At 48.3% G+C, this 16,073-nt stretch overlaps 1 protein-coding gene across 10 annotated transcripts in view; it reads left to right on the top strand.

Annotated features, from left to right (window-relative positions):
- CHL1 (cell adhesion molecule L1 like) overlaps window positions 1–16,073 on the top strand; it is a 236,685-nt gene that overhangs the window by 170,257 nt on the left and 50,355 nt on the right. For all 10 annotated transcript variants that reach the window (XR_010305144.1, XR_010305143.1, XM_064156179.1 and 7 more), the window contains 4 exons: window positions 4,903–5,087; window positions 12,053–12,184; window positions 13,331–13,468; window positions 14,771–14,882. Coding sequence is in view for 8 of the 10 variants with exons in the window: in XM_064156179.1 (XP_064012249.1) it covers window positions 4,903–5,087; window positions 12,053–12,184; window positions 13,331–13,468; window positions 14,771–14,882 (567 nt within the window). In the remaining 2 variants the exon portion in view is untranslated. The remainder of the gene's footprint in view (window positions 1–4,902; window positions 5,088–12,052; window positions 12,185–13,330; window positions 13,469–14,770; window positions 14,883–16,073) is intronic.

Below are 16,073 nucleotides of genomic sequence, written 5' to 3'. Positions count from 1 at the left end.
TCCTGCACAAACTTAATCACCTTTTGAGATGGAATTGAGCAAAGGAAAAGATATGTTAAAGAATTGTACAACTACAACAGAATGTACCCACCTGTCTCTACAGCTTTAAATTGAACCTCTCTGCAGAGTTTCCCTACAGTGTGTTTAGTCCAGAGCACAGAGCTAGCATGCAACACTCATGTTATTTCTTTTTGCTAGAGCCTATAAACAAGTAATTAATTCATATCATGGGAAATATTGATTTATTTTTATATTTTCCCACTTTTTTAATCAAAAAGCCCCTCTTTTATGCAACCTGGGTTTGTTTTTTTTCCAGCAGTACTACTCTTGAGGTGGTGAGGAGCTGAGTAACATCAGAATTCAGCTTCTGAGGTCTGCCTCTCCACCTGTAATGTTCCTTTTCTTCTTTGGCAGATTAGGTTTTTGATTGAATGCTTAAATATTGTTCAGCATTTTTCCAGCTGGCAGAGCTCAGGTTTTTACAAGTACAGCAAGGTTCTTGAGTGATGTGATGCAAGACATGTGTTAAGGAGATGCCCATTGAGTGAACGCGATTGTCCATATGGCCCAGTTACAGCGGAAGCTGCTGGCTCAGGAATCTGACTGTTTTCTGTGGTCCATTCTCCAGCCCCTAAGATTTCCATCAAAGGATGTCTCCCTCCATGAAGTTCTCACAGATGACTGTGTGTCAGGGGGCAAAATCCTCAGCTAGCTAAAAATGTAGTGAACCCGAGTCAGATGTAATCATAGAATAGCATCATAGAATCAGTCAGGGTTGGAAGGGACCACAAGGATCATCTAGTTCCAGCACCCCTGCCATGCCCAGGGACACCCTACCCTGGAGCAGGCTGGCCACAGCCTCATCCAGCCTGACCTTAAACATCTCCAGGCATGGGGCCTCAACCACCTCCCTGGGCAACCCAGTCCAGCCTCTCACCGCTCTCATCCTGAACAACTTCCTCCTCATGTCCACTCTGAACCTCCCCATTTCCAGCTTTGCTCTATTCCCCCCAGTCCTGTCACTCCCTGACAGCCTCAAAAGTCCCTCCCCAGCTTTTTTGTAGCCCACTTCAGATCCTGGAAGGCCACAAGAAGGTCACCTGGGAGCCTCCTCTTCTGCAGACTGCACAGCCCCAACCCTTTCAGTCTGTGCTCACAGCAGAGCTGCTGCAGCCCTCTGAGCATCCTCCTGGCCCTTCTCTGGACGTGGTTTCATCCTGCTAAAACAAGAAAGGGCTGAGTTCAAATTTAGTTCTGGTCCCACATACTCTGCTTGGATCCATTCCTGAGCAAGCCCCTGCTGCTTTGTGCTGCATGGATGTCTCAGGCTTCTTACTGCCATTCACATTAATGTTAGAGCACTACTCAAGGTCTCGCTGTGGGTCTGGCTGCACCAAGCCTGGCAGAATATCTCAGTGAGAAGATATTCTCTGTTAAAATACAAGGAAGGGTTAAAAGCAAACGGTTTGTGATAGGAAATCAGAACAATTTTGTTTCTTAGTGTAAATAACAGAGGACAAAATAAGGCTTAGTAAGGAAAGGGAACGGCTAAATAGATGCTAAGTGCTGTCATTATGATGCAGCTGCGAATACCCCTCTCACACCTCACCCTTGCTGCAGTAACTCACACAGACAGAGGCTCCACTTTGCCCTCAGCTCAGTTTTCACTGTGTGCTCATAAATGCAGCAGTCTGCCCCAGAAGAGATGTCACCAGAGACACAGGCAAAGCAACAATCTCTCCAGCCACTAAACCCCCAGTGAAAGCCCAGTTGCTTCTGGTTTATTTGTGATAGAGCTTTCTGCTGGACCGAGACTTAAATCATCATCTCCCCACGCTGGATGGTAGAGCTGCAGCTCTGAGAGGGCAGGCTGTGCTTGGCAGTTAGATAACCCATAATAATAGCTGAGCAATTATATCCCCTCTATAAAATTCCCCAAATCAGGATATATATCTGCCTGAGCAAGCATATTCAAGGTACTTTGGGGGTTGTTGTGGGGTTTTTTTTCTCCTTCCATGTGGGCTTGAAAGGGTATTGCTCATTTAAGCTGGCAAGATTAAACCTCTGCAGTTGGTTGCCATGTCTGGGAGAAGGTGAATCACTTTGTCTCTGCTGGATTCACTCCAAGTATCTGCAGTGAGTTTTAGCTCCCCGTTGCAACACTTCCTTGGCTAATTCACTCCCTGTCAAGCTCATTCACAGCCCCACCAACCTCCACGATCCACAGCCAGGAGCTCATGGTGGCTTTTGAGGTGCTTAACAGGCAAACCCCCTTGGAAATCCACAACTATGAACTTTGAGAATAAATGGCCCCTACCAGAGCAGAAACACAGCCACAAAAAAGAACTTACTTTGTCTTTGGACACAAGAAGTAGTTTTTGTTTCACTCAACACTTTCCAGGAAATGGCCTTACAAGTGCTTGTGAAAACACCTTTTATTTCTTAGCAAACCTGGTTTAAGTGATTGGTTTAAGTTTACAAAGAGTTGCCTGCCTGCCTGTCTGCCTGCTTGCCTGCCTGTCTGCCTGTCTGTCTGCCTGCTTGTTTGCCTGTCTGCCTGCTTGTTTGCCTGTCTGTCTGTCTGCCTTTTTGTTTGCCTGTCTGTCTGTCTGCCTTTTTGTTTGTCTGTCTGTCTGCCTTTTTGTTTGTCTGTCTGTCTGCCTTTTTGTTTGCCTGTCTGTCTGTCTGCCTTTTTGTTTGCCTGTCTGTCTGTCTGCCTTTTTATTTGCCTGTCTGTCTGCCTTTTTGTTTGCCTGTCTGTCTGCCTTTTTGTTTGCCTGTCTGTCTGTCTGCCTTTTTGTTTGCCTGTCTGTCTGTCTGCCTTTTTGTTTGCCTGTCTGTCTGTCTGCCTTTTTATTTGCCTGTCTGTCTGCCTTTTTGTTTGCCTGTCTGTCTGCCTTTTTGTTTGCCTGTCTGTCTGCCTTTTTGTTTGCCTGCCTCCCTGCCTGCTTGATTGCCTCCCTGCCTGCTTGATTGCCTCCCTGCCTGCTTGATTGCCTCCCTGCCTGCTTGATTGCCTCCCTGCCTGCTTTATTGCCTCCCTGCCTGTCTGTCTGCCTCCCTGCCTGCCTGCTTGCCTGTCTGTCTGCCTGTCCGTCTGCTTGCCTGTCTGTATGCATGCTTGTCCGTCTGTCTGTCTGCTTGCCTGTCCGTCTGTCTGCTTGCTTATTTGTCTGTCTACTTGCTTGTCTGTTTGTCTGTGTGCATGTCTGTCTGCATGTGTGTCTCGCTGTCTCTCTCTGTCCCTCTGTCTCTCTGTCCATCTGTCTGTCCATCCATTTGCCTATCTATTTATTATGTGGTCTCTTTAGAAAGAAGACAAAGTCCTTCTTTGTCTGATCCCCAAATATTTTATCACTGAAAGCCTCCCAAAACCTCAACCTTTTGCTCAAACCAAAACAGTAGTTCTGGGTGGGTTTTTTTTCCCTAAAATTCCCTTTTTCAGGAGAAAAATCATCAGCTTTGCCTCTGCCTCTGCCAATCCATCCCACCAACTGTCCACGAAGCAGGGAAGCGGATAGACTGAGCCAGATTTCAAGTAACTAAGATGAGGGGCAGCCAACTGCAAAAATAAAGACTGAAGGACATTTCCAAGCTGTCATTTTTTTGAGGACTTACAGTCTGAGCAGTGACAGTGTCAGGAGGGCATCACCTCAGTGCAGCACCAAGGCAGCACAGAGCCTGGCTCTGGAGCCAGAGCAGGGCAAGGACATCAAATAAGAGGATATTTGCACACTTCTGCTCGCTGCTCCTGGGAAACTGTAATTTCTTGGTACCTGGGGCTTTCAGTAGCTTGTGCCTGGGCACTTTGCCACAGTGCCAGATGGACACAAGAGTAAGCAGAGCTGACACTGTGTATGTGCGTCGTGTACGGTGTCGGGGTCGTGAAGCCCAGCTGGGAGCGTGCAGACAACAGTCTGTCCCCAATTTCTGTGTCACTGCTGTTTTGCCTTCTGAAAGCCAGCCCTCTCCAGTGGTTGGGCATCTTTTGAAGCAAGCAGGGCACATAGTGAAGTCACTGTTCTAAAGTCTTTGCCTCCTTGTCTGTCCTCAAGTGCCCTTTGGCTGGTAGGATGGAATGAGCTCTGCCCCATGCCCCACAGTCCATGCTAATACACATACAAGAATGCAGTCTCATGCCATGGCCTTCTGTTGGCTGTGAGGAACACATTCATAGAGGACCTTCAAATCAAGACTGCCTGGAGTTACCCTTAGTATAGGCCCAGTGTTTAAAAGGGTTAATAATTGGATCCAGCTCCTGACTCGGTTTAAGGAGCTTGTTCCAGTTTCTCTTCTGGCTGCTTCTGTACTGAGCACCTGATGATTCTTCCTCTCCCTTTCACAGCCAACCCAATACAAAAAGCCCAGACTGCCCAGAACCAGTGGCAAGCCCTGTGAGCTGGGAGGACACCTTCCTCCAGGAGAAAGTGTGAGCAGAAGTCCTCTATGTACAGGTCAAAGCCAAAAAGGCTGCGGAGGCACAGCCTGAAGCTCTACTGGAAAGATGAGGGAACACAGCAAGGCTCATTTACAGCTCTCCAAACAACACCCAGCCCCTCTGCATGCCTCAGCAGGCTCAGTTGCCCACCTCCTCCTCATCATTTTGCTCCTCCTCCTCCATCCTCTCATCATCATCATTCTCCTCCTCTCGACTCTTATCTTGCTCCTCTGAGTCTGTCTTCTTGTCCTTACCTTTCCTCGTTTCTTACTTCCCTTTCTGCTCGTGCCTGGACTTGATGATCTATGAGGTCTCTTCCAACCTTGGTGATACTGTGAAAAGGGTTCAGAGACTGAGAACTTCACCTCACAAACAGTCTGCATGAAACTCAGGCCTTCAGGATTCCAGGCAGCCTAATATTCAACTCACCATCTTTTCTGTTTCTTTTTCTCCTTTGCTATTAGCCCAACTCCTCATCTAAGCTGGGTCAAGGTCACTGGAAACTTGCCCAAGGGTGACCCAGAAACAGAAAACTTTGGGAAGGTATTGAAGATAGACCAAGTGACAACAGATGATGAAGGAACATACCAGTGCACGGCGAGCAACCCCATGGGGAGAGCAAAGCATGAGTTCCACGTGCACGTGGAAGGTGCTGAGTACACTTTTTACTAAGCTTTTTGGTTTTCTGATCACCTCTGTTGTTCAAAAAGGGAACCATTGCTAATATTGGTGCCATTCATCCATTCAATCAGCTCTACCAACTTGCACTAGGCAAGGACCCACGTTCTAATTGTGGGGACCTTGCAGAAAGAAGCCCCTTTTAAAAAGAAGACAAAAGAAAGAAATGTTGATTTCATTTGACTTCTTTTTTTTTTCCTTCTTGAGCCTTGAAGGCTCTGTGAAGTGGTGAACAGGGATATGAATACATGAGCAGATCCAATACTCTAAAGATGTGAGTTAGTGAAGCAGAGATATTGATGAAATGTCTTGTACTAACCTGAATGTCAGACCAAAAGATCTAATTATTCCACTTGTTCTTAAAGGAGGTGAAAATGGCTGTGCTGGGCCAGATCAGAGGTGTTTTAACTGAATATTCTTTCTTGGGCTTGCACTAGAAGTGAATGTCTTGGGAGGACTGTAAAAATGCAGTGAGCAAATGTGGTACTGCCTCTCTGGTCCCTTCATTCATATGTTCCCTTGCTATCATCTGTGTTAGATTGTGTAGTCCTGCTCTGGCAGGAGGGTTGGACTCCATGATTATCTTTTTGAGTCCCTTCCAACCCTCGATATCCTGTGATCCTGTGATCATTTTTGAATCATAGAATCATAGAATCAACCAGTTTGGAAGAGACCTCCAAGCTCCTCCAGTCCAACCTAGCACCCAGCCCTGTCCAGTCATCTAGACCATGGCACTAAATGCCTCATCCAGTCCAACCTAGCACCCAGCCCTGTCCAGTCATCTAGACCATGGCACTAAATGCCTCATCCAGTCTGTTATTGAACACCTCCAGGGACAGCTCATTGCTGTCTGCAACTACCTGAAGGGAGGCTGTAGCCAGGTGGGGTTGGTCTCTTCTGCCAGGCAAGCAGCAACAGAACAAGGAGACACAGTCTCAAATTGTGCTGGGGAATGTCTAGGCTGGATGTTAGGAGGAAGTTCTTCCCAGAGAGAGTGATTGGCATTGGAATGAGTTGCCCAGGGAGGTGGTGGAGTCACCATCCCTGGAGGTGTTCAAGAAAAGACTGGCTGAGGCACTTAGTGCCATGGTCTGGTTGACTGGATAGAGCTGGGGGATAGGTTCAACTGAATGATCTTGGAGGTCTCTTCCAACCTGGTTGATTTTATGATTCCAAACCTGTCTGGATGTTATAATCCTCATCAAGCTGCTGTGGGTGACCCTGTTTTAGCAGGGTGGTTAGAGAGGATGATCTCTTGAGGTCCCTGCCAACCTGCCCCACCAGTCTGTGGTTCTGTGATTCACTTGAGGCAGGTGCAAATGCTCTTTTCCAGGAGCACAGCAGAACTCCAGTGAGGCTCAGCAGAGACAAGTGAGCCCTGCAGAAGCATCGCTGTCACTGCAGCTCTTTCAGCAGGGCTGCCCATAAATAACCACAAAATGAGAGTCCTGAAGCATGGCTGAAAAACTTTGCTGAGAAGTTTTTCTCTTCACTGATGAAAAATGCTCCAACCTCTGCTCTGTGGAGCAGGGAAAAGGGAAAAAAAAGAATTCCCAGGCAGCATTCAGCTGTTAGAGTCTGCCAACTGCTTCTTTTTAAGCTGTGCTGCTTCTCACTCCATGGTCACAAGGAGTCCTGCCAGGAGGAAAGGCACTTTTAGCTACCTGCTCTGTATTTACTCAACTGGGGAAAAAGCCTTTTCTCCCAGGATGTGATGAATCATCCCCATTCACTTGACACAACCTTGTTTCTCACAGTCTTCCTCCCCTTCCTGGAAGTATGGCAGAGCTGGGGATACCAGGGCATGGCAAGTTTTCAGCTGGGATGGAGGAGAAGTGCTGACTCCTAGAAATCATTCCAGATGGTTTGGAGCATCTCCTCTGTAGCTGAATATTTTAACAATCTGGCTATGGAAAAAAAAAAAACCCAAGCCTGGAAAAACTGAATCCTGCAAAGAAATTGCAAAAGCTGCAAAACCCAAAATACCAGAGGGAAAAAAAAACATTAATTAAGCAGTGCAGAATATTGATTGCCTTCAGCTTTAGGTAGAGAGGTAGGTAGAGAGGTGGAGAGGTAGATAGAGAGGGAGGGAGGTAGAGAGATAGGGAGGTGGCAGAGAGGGAGGGAGGTAGAGAGGTAGGTAGGCAGGTAGAGAGGGAGGGAGGTACATAGGCAGAGAGGGAGGTAGAGAGGTGGAGAGGGAGGGAGGTAGATAGGTAGATATAGAGGGAGGTGGAGAGGTAGGTAGAGAGGTAGATAGGTTGAAAGATAGAGATAGGTAGAGAGGTAGGTAGAGAGTTGGAGAGGGAGGTAGATAGGTAGGTAGAAAGGTGGAGAGGGAGGGAGGTAGAGAGATAGGTAGATATAGAGGGAGGTAGAGAGGTAGGTAGGTAGAGAGGTGGAGAAGGAGGGAGGTAGTTGGGTAAGTAGAGAGGGAGGGAGGGAGGTAGAGAGATAGGTAGGTAGGTAGGTAGAGAGGTGGAGAAGGAGGGAGGTAGGTGGGTAAATAGAGAGGGAAGGAGGTAGGTAGAGAAGGAGGTAAAGAGGTAGGTAGGTAGGTGGAGAGGGAGGTAGGTAGAGAGGGAGGGAGGTAAAGAGGTAGGTAGGTAGGGAGAGAGGTAGAGAGGGAGGTAAAGAGGTGGGTAGGTAGAGAGGGAGGTAGGTAGAGAGGGAGGGAGGTAAAGAGGTAGGTAGGTAGGGAGAGAGGTAGAGAGGGAGGTAAAGAGGTGGGTAGGTAGAGAGAGAGATGGAGAGGGAGGGAGGTAGATAGGTAGATATAGAGGGAGGTGGAGAGGTAGGTAGAGAGGTAGATAGGTTGAAAGATAGAGATAGGTAGAGAGGTAGGTAGAGAGTTGGAGAGGGAGGTAGATAGTTGGAGAGACAGATAGATAGGTAGAGAGGTAGGTAGATAGATAAGTAGATATAAAGAAGGAAATAGTCCCACTTCAGCCACTGTAATGAACAAAATGCTTTTGCAGCTGCTACGAAATTCATTTTCCATATGTGTAACTACTGTTGGCTGCTGTCACTAGCAGGAATTCTTCCTGTTAGGAATCACCTCACACGCAAGAGAGGAAGGTAAAATTGAGCCCCAACAGTCATCTTCTAGAATTTCTAACCAGCAAACCTCGTTGCCATTAATCAAAGTTGGGCACGTTCATCATTCTTGCAGCAGCTCCTGTGTGAGCACTCAAGGGCAGATCTTGAGTTGGTGGAAGTGAGCATTAATTTCAGCTGGCTTCAGGGAGGTTATGCTGACGCTGGGCATCCTCACACCTGACAAGCTCTGCTCAAAGGATGCTTGCAGGGAGAGGGAAATTAAACCTGGGAGAAAAATTATCTAAGTTATTAACTGCCAACCATTCTTGATCTAAACCTGGTGTCTATAAATCAGGGGCTTGCTATCATTTCTGAGCTATGTCAAACATTCTGTTCTTCTTTCTGGTGTTTGAGGAGCTCAGACCAGTACAACCTTCTAAATAACAGTCTTAATGATATTTGCATGCAGCCCACATCCTAATCTTAGCAGAGTCTGAGGGCAAAGACTCAGGCAATTATTAGCAAGTCTGTGAAAGTCTTCAGCTAGCAAATTGCTTGCCTGTTTGAGCATTTTAATCTTTCCTTGCAAGGAAAGATGTAGCCTGGTACATTGGAGCAGGCACAAAGCCCCCTCCCTGTTGTTATGAGAATGAGAGTGAGTGATGAAAAAGCAGCAGAGCAAACCCACAAATTGCTTTGACTTGAAAGGTTTGCTTGTGTGGCTGTTGTTTGTAATCCACCAAGCCCAATATCAAATGTACACAGAGAGTCTTGTTGCTATCAGTGCCTGATCTAATGGTACCTTCATTGTGACTGAGGCTCCTAGGCTGTGCTTAACAGAAATAATTATTGCAATATAATGATTAATTATAGTAATAACATAATAGCTAAGGGCTTTTGCAGCAAGGCTTTGGAGTGCTTCCATTATTCAGCTAGAGAAAAATGAAGTAGGTGAAGCTTAAGTGGGGCAGAGCTGTGCCTGGTTGTCTTCGTCTCAAACTGGGGGTTTGTGGTTCACTGGAAAGTGGCTTCAAAGAGGGATGCAAACCCCAAGGTGGTCACTGCATCTGAAGCTGGAAACCTCTGAAGTTGGGTGGATTTCCAGCCCTTGGGAAGGTGTGAGGAGACTCTGGAATTATCTCAACAAATTGGGAGATGGGTCTGGAATAAAAAGGATGGGCTTCAGTAGGCACAAGGGCAAAGCAGTTCTCATCAGGCAGCACTAATTGGCTTCATGAGCTCAGGATGCAAAATGTCTGGCCAGACTAGTCTGGAGGATATGCTGGGTTGCAAGCTGAACATGACCTGGAAATATTTAGCTCTGCAGGAAAAAAAAAGCAAAAATCACCCTGAAAAACACAAAGCAAAAAGTTGTTGTAAGAAAGAGTCCTGAGAAGTGAGGCAGCCTCATGTATCAGAGACAGTTCTGTACTTTATCTGGGGTGGGCTTAACCCAAACCACTTCAAGAGAAAGCAGTGAGTGGAATCAGAGAGCTCAGAAACATGGATTAGAGAAAAAAAAAGTCACAATGTCAGGGGCTGGAAGGGATCTCCAAAGCTCATCCAGTCCAACTCCCCTGCCACAGCAGGAGCACCTAGAGCAGATCACACAGCAACACATCATCCAGGCAGGTTTTGAATTCTCTCCAGAGAGGGAGGCTCCACAGCCCCCCTGGGCAGCTTGTTCCAATGCTCTGTCACCCTCACAGGCAAAAATTTCCTTCTCAGGTTTCCATGACACTTCCTGTGGCTCAGCTTCCACCATTGCCCCTTGTGCTGTCCCTGGGCATCACCCAGCAGAGCCTGGCTCCAGCCTCCTGGCACTCATCTGCACACATTGGTAATCATTGCTGAGGTCACCTCTCAGTCTCCTCTTCTCCCAGCAGCACAGCCCCAGCTCCCTCAGGCTCTCATTGTAACAGAGCTGTTCCATTCCCTTCAGCAGCTTTGTGGCTCTGTTCTGGACTCTCAAGCAGTTCTACATCCCTCTTGAAGTGGAGTGCCCAGAACTGGACACAGTACTCCAGATGTGGCCTCACCAGGGCATAGGGGCAGAAGAACCTCTCTCCACCTACTGACCACAGCCCTTTTAATACACCCCAGAATGGTATTGCTCCTCCTAGCCACAAGAGCACATTGCTGGCTCATGGGCAACCTCCCATCAACTAGGCACCCCAGATCCTTTTCCCCTTTGCTGCCTGTATAGATATGTTTAATTTGAGCAAGGATGAGTGCATGGCAAAGATGAACTGAAATTCCTTCACACTAGTAACAAGTGATTCTCATTCCCTGGGGATGCTGCAAGATGCAATAGACTCTTTGTCATCTACAACTACCTGAAGGGAGGCTGTAGCCAGGTGGGGTTGGGCTCTTCTCCCAGGCACGCAGCAACAGAACAAGGGAACACAGTCTCAAGTTGTGCCAGGGGAGGTCTAGGCTGGATGTTAGGAGGAAGTTGATGGCAGAGAGAGTGATTGGCATTGGAATGAGCTGCCCAGGGAGGTGGTGGAGTCACCATCCCTGGAGGTGTTCAAGTTAAGACTGGCTGAGGCATTTAGTGCCATGGTCTGGTTGATTGTGTAGTGCTGGGTGCTAGGTTGGGCTGGATGATCTTGGAGGTCTCTCCCAACCTGCTTGATTCTATGATTCATGAGTGCTCTGCTGTGGAAAGAGTGAACACCTGTGTGGAATCTCTTGCCTGTCACACTCAGGAGTGTGGTTTTGGTGTGGCTGTGTGAACATGAGCGATGCTGCTTTGTTTTAGCCTATCACACCGACAACATCTGGAGATGCATTACCAGGCAACAGCTCTCTTAATCTTCAAAGCTCTTTATGAGCATTAACTAATGAATCCTCCTGCTCCACATACATTAGCTCATCTTATTCAAACAGGAAAAGAGACCCAGTGACCTGCCCAGCACATGCAGAAGGGGTAGGGTCAGGTCTGGAATTAACAGCTGTGAGTTGGTCGCTTCTCAGAAGGAGATGACAGGGACCTGCTTCAGTCTGTAAAAAACAAAGCATTCATCAGATTAATGCTTGTTTTAACCCCTCTCTGTTCCTTTTCCTCCCTTATGGTTGTGTTTTTCCAGCTCGGGGGCTGCTCTGCAGAGGAAGGGGTTCCGCAGAGCTACCCCAGTTTAGCTGGCAGTGCTTGGAAGGAGCAGGGCAGAGGGAAGGCAGCCGCAAGATGCTGCTCCTCTACCACCACCCTGTGGGCAACCTTTCCAGGCAGCTCCTCAGATGGCTCTCTCCTCCTCAGTGGTGAATGCTTCATCATCCCTAAATACACTGCAGATCTCTTCTGAATACAGGATGGGAGAGCAGGACATGAAAAACCAGAATGCATTTCCTGAGCACACATAGATGAGCAGGTGGAAGTGCTGCATCCTGTCATGGAGCTCCTGCCTCGCAGTCCTCTGCCCTCCAGCTGCTCCTGGGCAAGTCAGTGGAAGCTGCTTGCTCATGCCCTGTGAGGAGAATTTGAGTTGGATGGGGGTTTTGCATCCTATTTGAGTTGATGAAATAGTCTCACCTCATCTCACAGACCACAGTCTCAAATCTTGAGGGTCCTTGTTAAAGTGCCAACCCGTTTGGGTTTACCTCCTTCCCCAGCCCCTCTCCTCCCATTTGCATTTGTTTTCCACTTGGATAGACACTGTCCGTTTTCTGCACTCCCTGACACTGGCATTTCACAGTCTGAAGGGCAGAATTTGGTGTTTGCTGATGCTAATTTTGCCTTTGCTAACATCAGTCTGCAGGAAATCCAGCAGAGTGCACAAGGAGCTGGCTGGGAACTCTTGGCAGCGTTTGCCATCTCCTGGAGGATCACAGCAATAGCAGAGTTGGATTTGTCTCACTGTAGCACCTGATCCCTGTTCTGCCTTCTCCTTGCAGAGCCTCCTCAGTGGATTAAGGAGCCCGAAGGTGGTGTTTACAGCGTGGGAACAAACCTTGTGCTGCTGTGTGAAGCTATAGGCAACCCAGAGCCAACCATCCAGTGGAAAATGAACGGGATGCCCATCGACAGTAAGTGCTGGGTCCTGTATTCTCCTCTACGTGGTGGCTGGGTGGGATGTGCCTGTGGTGCACCCAGCTAGAGGAAAGACACAAATCCTAATGTGCTGAATGACACTTGGCTTGTATCACCAACAGTGTGGCTAGTAGGACCAGGGCAGTGACTGCTCCCCTCTGCTGGGCACTGCTGAGGCCACACCTTGAATGCAGGGTTCAGTTTTTGGGGTTCTCGCTAAAAGAAAGACATTGAGGTGCTGGAGTGGGTCCAAAGAAGGGCACTGAAGCTGATAAGAGTGCTGAGGGTCCAAAGAAGTGCACTGGAGCTGGTAGTCTGAGGAGCAGATGAGGGAAGGGGAGACCTTCTTGCTCCCTCTATCTCCCTGAAAGGAGTCTGGAGTCAGGTGGGGATTGATCTCTTCTCTCAGATAGCAAGTGATAGAAAATAGGAGACGGCCTCAAGATGTGCCAGAGGGGGGTTAGGTTGGGCATTAAGAACAGTTTCTTCCTCAGAAGGGTTGTCAAGCCCTGGAACAGCTATTTGAGGAAGTATTGGAGTCCCCATTCCTGGAGGGGCTCAAAAGTCATGTAGATGTGGGGCTGAGGGACATGGTTTCATGGTGACCTGGCAGTGCTGGCTTAACACTTGTCCTCAGTGGTCTTAAAGTTACTGATTTTTTTTCAGTCCAAAGGCTTCTATCTCTGATTTGTCATCTATTTAGACACTAAGTAGTATTTCTTTAATGTTTAAACATGACCTTGAAAAGACTAAGGGTGAAAGCTGCAGGGCATGGAGTGGTGATGCCTCTGAGTTGCTGTCTGTGCTTCAGCCTGTGCTGCTCTCATCATGTGGTGATCTGAGACAGCTTATGTTCACTGACTGCTTTTAGTGCTTCTGAATGAAAACAAGTGACTCTGACTGGGGAGCACAGGCTCTGCTCCCTGCTGTAGGAGCCTGTGTAGGAGTTTTACTGAAAACTGGTGTTCTGGAGCACATTCTCTAGGCCTTGGGACTGGTGGGAAAAGCAGTGGCTGCTAAGCAAGGTCCTGGTTTGATCCTGAAGATGTGCTTTGCCTTTTGACTTTTCAAATGGTCAGAGATTGTACATGCCACAGTGATGGTGTTTTCTCCATCTCCTGATATACTCTGGGTCTTTCCAGGTAGGACCTTCAGAGGGAGAATGTCTACCAGAGAGATCAGCCTTACCAACCTTCAGCTGCAGGACAGTGCTGTGTACCAGTGTGAGGCTACCAACAAGCACGGCACCATCCTTGCTAGTGCCAACGTGAATGTCCTCAGTGAGTACCTTCCTGCCTTTTTCTTGCCATGAGGGAAGGTCTAACTTGAGTGTCCTGATCTTCTGAGGGAATCTTCAGGACAACTTGGGGTGTGCAGCCATGTCATTGTCCCTTTGCACTGGCCCTGGAGTTTAATGCACTGTCAAAATGGGTAACTGGTGGATGAGTTAACTGTGGGACTGCAGTGTGCCCTTGTGGCCAAGAAGGCACCAAGGGGTGCATTAAGAAGAGTGTGTCCAGCAGATCAAGGGAGGTTCTCTACTCTGCCATGGTGAGACCTCATCTTGAATACTGTGTTCAGTTTTGGGCTCCCCAGTTGAAAAGGGATCTGCTGGAGAGGGTGCAGTGGAGGGCTATAAGGATGGTTGGGGAACTGGAGCACTGCCTGATGAGAGGATGAGGGACCTGGGGCTGTTTAGGCTGGAGAAGAGAAGACTGAGAGGGGATTCAATACATGTTTCTAACTATCTGAGGGATGGGTGTCATGAGGCAGGGACAGGCTCTGCTCACTTGCTGCCTGGGATAGGACAAGGAGCAGTAGATGGAAGCTGCAGCACAGGAGGTTCCAGCTCAACACAAGGGGGAACTTCTTTTCTGTAAGGGTCCCAGAGCCCTGGCACAGGCTGCCCAGAGAGGCTGTGGAGTTTCCTTCTCTGGAGACTTTCAAGGCCTGTCTGGATGTGTTCCTCTATGACCTGAGCTAGATTGTGTGGTCCTGCTCTGGCAGGGGGTTTGGGCTTGATGATCTCCTTGGGTCCCTTCCAACCCCTGACATCCTGTGATGCTGTGAAAATGCAGCAAGCCTTATCATGGGCAGTGTCATATGCTCAGCATAAGTGGTTTGGAGCTTTGAGCTATTCTTTATTTTAAAGACATGGCTCTGGCTGGGCTTAAGTGTCCCAGATTCAGTGGGGGCTGAGTTGTGACCACAATTCTGGGTTTGATTTATTAAGTGTATTGGTAATCCTTACATTCAGTTGCAATACTCAGCCTCTTGTTTGAAGAAAAAGAATGATGGGAATTTGTTTAATAGAAAAGATCGCTGAAGGAAGCAGATCTGGGTCTATTTTGTCTCTTAGAACACTCTGAGCTTTGAGCTCTAACATGTCCAGCTATCAACCACCATTATCTTTGCCAGTGAAACTTCTGAGAGCTCATTTGGTCAATGCCCCTGGTTCCAGAAGGCAGTGGAATTCCCATAAGAGACTAAACCTTTGCTGAAAGCAGGGATGGTGCAGAGACAGTTATTTCTATTCTCAGTTCTGAAATGCAGTGCTGCTCACTTTTCATTCTCTCTTGCAGATATTGCTCCCTTAATACTCACCTCAGATGGTGAAAACTACGCTGCAGTGGTGGGTTACAGTGCCTTCCTGCACTGTGAAATCTTTGCCTCCCCTGCAGCAGATGTCAGATGGTAAGCCACTGAGAAGAAAAGCTCACCCAGGCTCCTCAAGCACTGAAAAATGTGCCAGTTGTTGTTTGTATGGAGTTAAAGTTAGACAGTTGTAACACAAGTGGGTAGAGCTGTAAGTATTCTGTGTTTATATGCACTTACAAGAACCCTGAAGAGGTGATTAATATAAAGAGGCTGATGAATGGTCTGGTCTGGCACTGAGGTGAATTGGGAACTGGTGGAAAGAAAGAAGGCAGAGAGTTGTGGACAATGGGATGGAGTCCAGTCAGAGGCCTGTGGCTAGTGGGGTCCCACAGGGGTCAGTGCTGGGACCACTTCTGGTCAATACATTCATCAATGACCAGGATGAAAGCACAGCAAGTTTGGTGATGACACCAAGCTGGGTGGAGTGGCTGCCACACCAGAAGGCTGTGCTGCCATTCAGAGAGACTTGGACAGGCTGGAGGGGTGGGCAGGGAGAAATGGAATGACATTCAACAAGGGCAAGAGTAGAGTCTGGCACCTGGGCAAGAGCAACCCCAGGGAGCAGTATAGGTTAGGGACTGGGCTGTTGGAAGGCAGTGAAGGGGAAAAGCATCAGGGTTGGGAGGGTTGAAAATGACCCAGCAGTGTGCTCTTGTGGCCAGGAGTGCCATTGCTATTCTGTGGTGTATTACAAGGGCTGTGGCTAGTAGGTGGAGAGAGGTTCTCCTGCCCCCCTACTCTGCCCTGGTGAGGACACATCTGGAGTACTGTGTCCAGTTCTGGGCACTCCAGTTCATGAGGGACATAGAAGTGCTTGAGAGAGTCCAGAACAGAGCCACAAAGATGCTGAAGGGAATGGAACATCTCTGTTACAATGAGAGCCTGAAGGAGCTGGGGCTGTGCTGCTGGGAGAAGAGGAGACTGAGAGGTGACCTCATCAGTGGTTATCAATATGTGCAGGATGAGTGCCAGGAGGCTGGAGCCAGGCTCTGCTGGGTGATGCCCATGACAGGACAAGGGGCAATGGTGGCAGCTGAGGCATAGGAATTTTCATGTAAACCTGAGGAGGAATTTTTTCACTATGAGGGTGACAGAGCCCTGGCACAGGCTGCCCAGGGGGGTTGTGGATTCTCCCTCTCTGGAGAATCCTGCCTGGATGATGTGTTCCTGTGTGATCTGCTCTAGGTGCTCCTGCTCTGGCAGGGGAGTTGGACTGGATGAGCTTTT

The sequence above is a fragment of the Pogoniulus pusillus genome, chromosome 16, assembly GCF_015220805.1.
Source record: "Pogoniulus pusillus isolate bPogPus1 chromosome 16, bPogPus1.pri, whole genome shotgun sequence".
NCBI classification, from domain to species: Eukaryota; Metazoa; Chordata; class Aves; order Piciformes; family Lybiidae; genus Pogoniulus; species Pogoniulus pusillus.
Note: the sequence above shows the minus strand (reverse complement) of the source record. Positions and strands in the feature narration are given on the sequence as shown.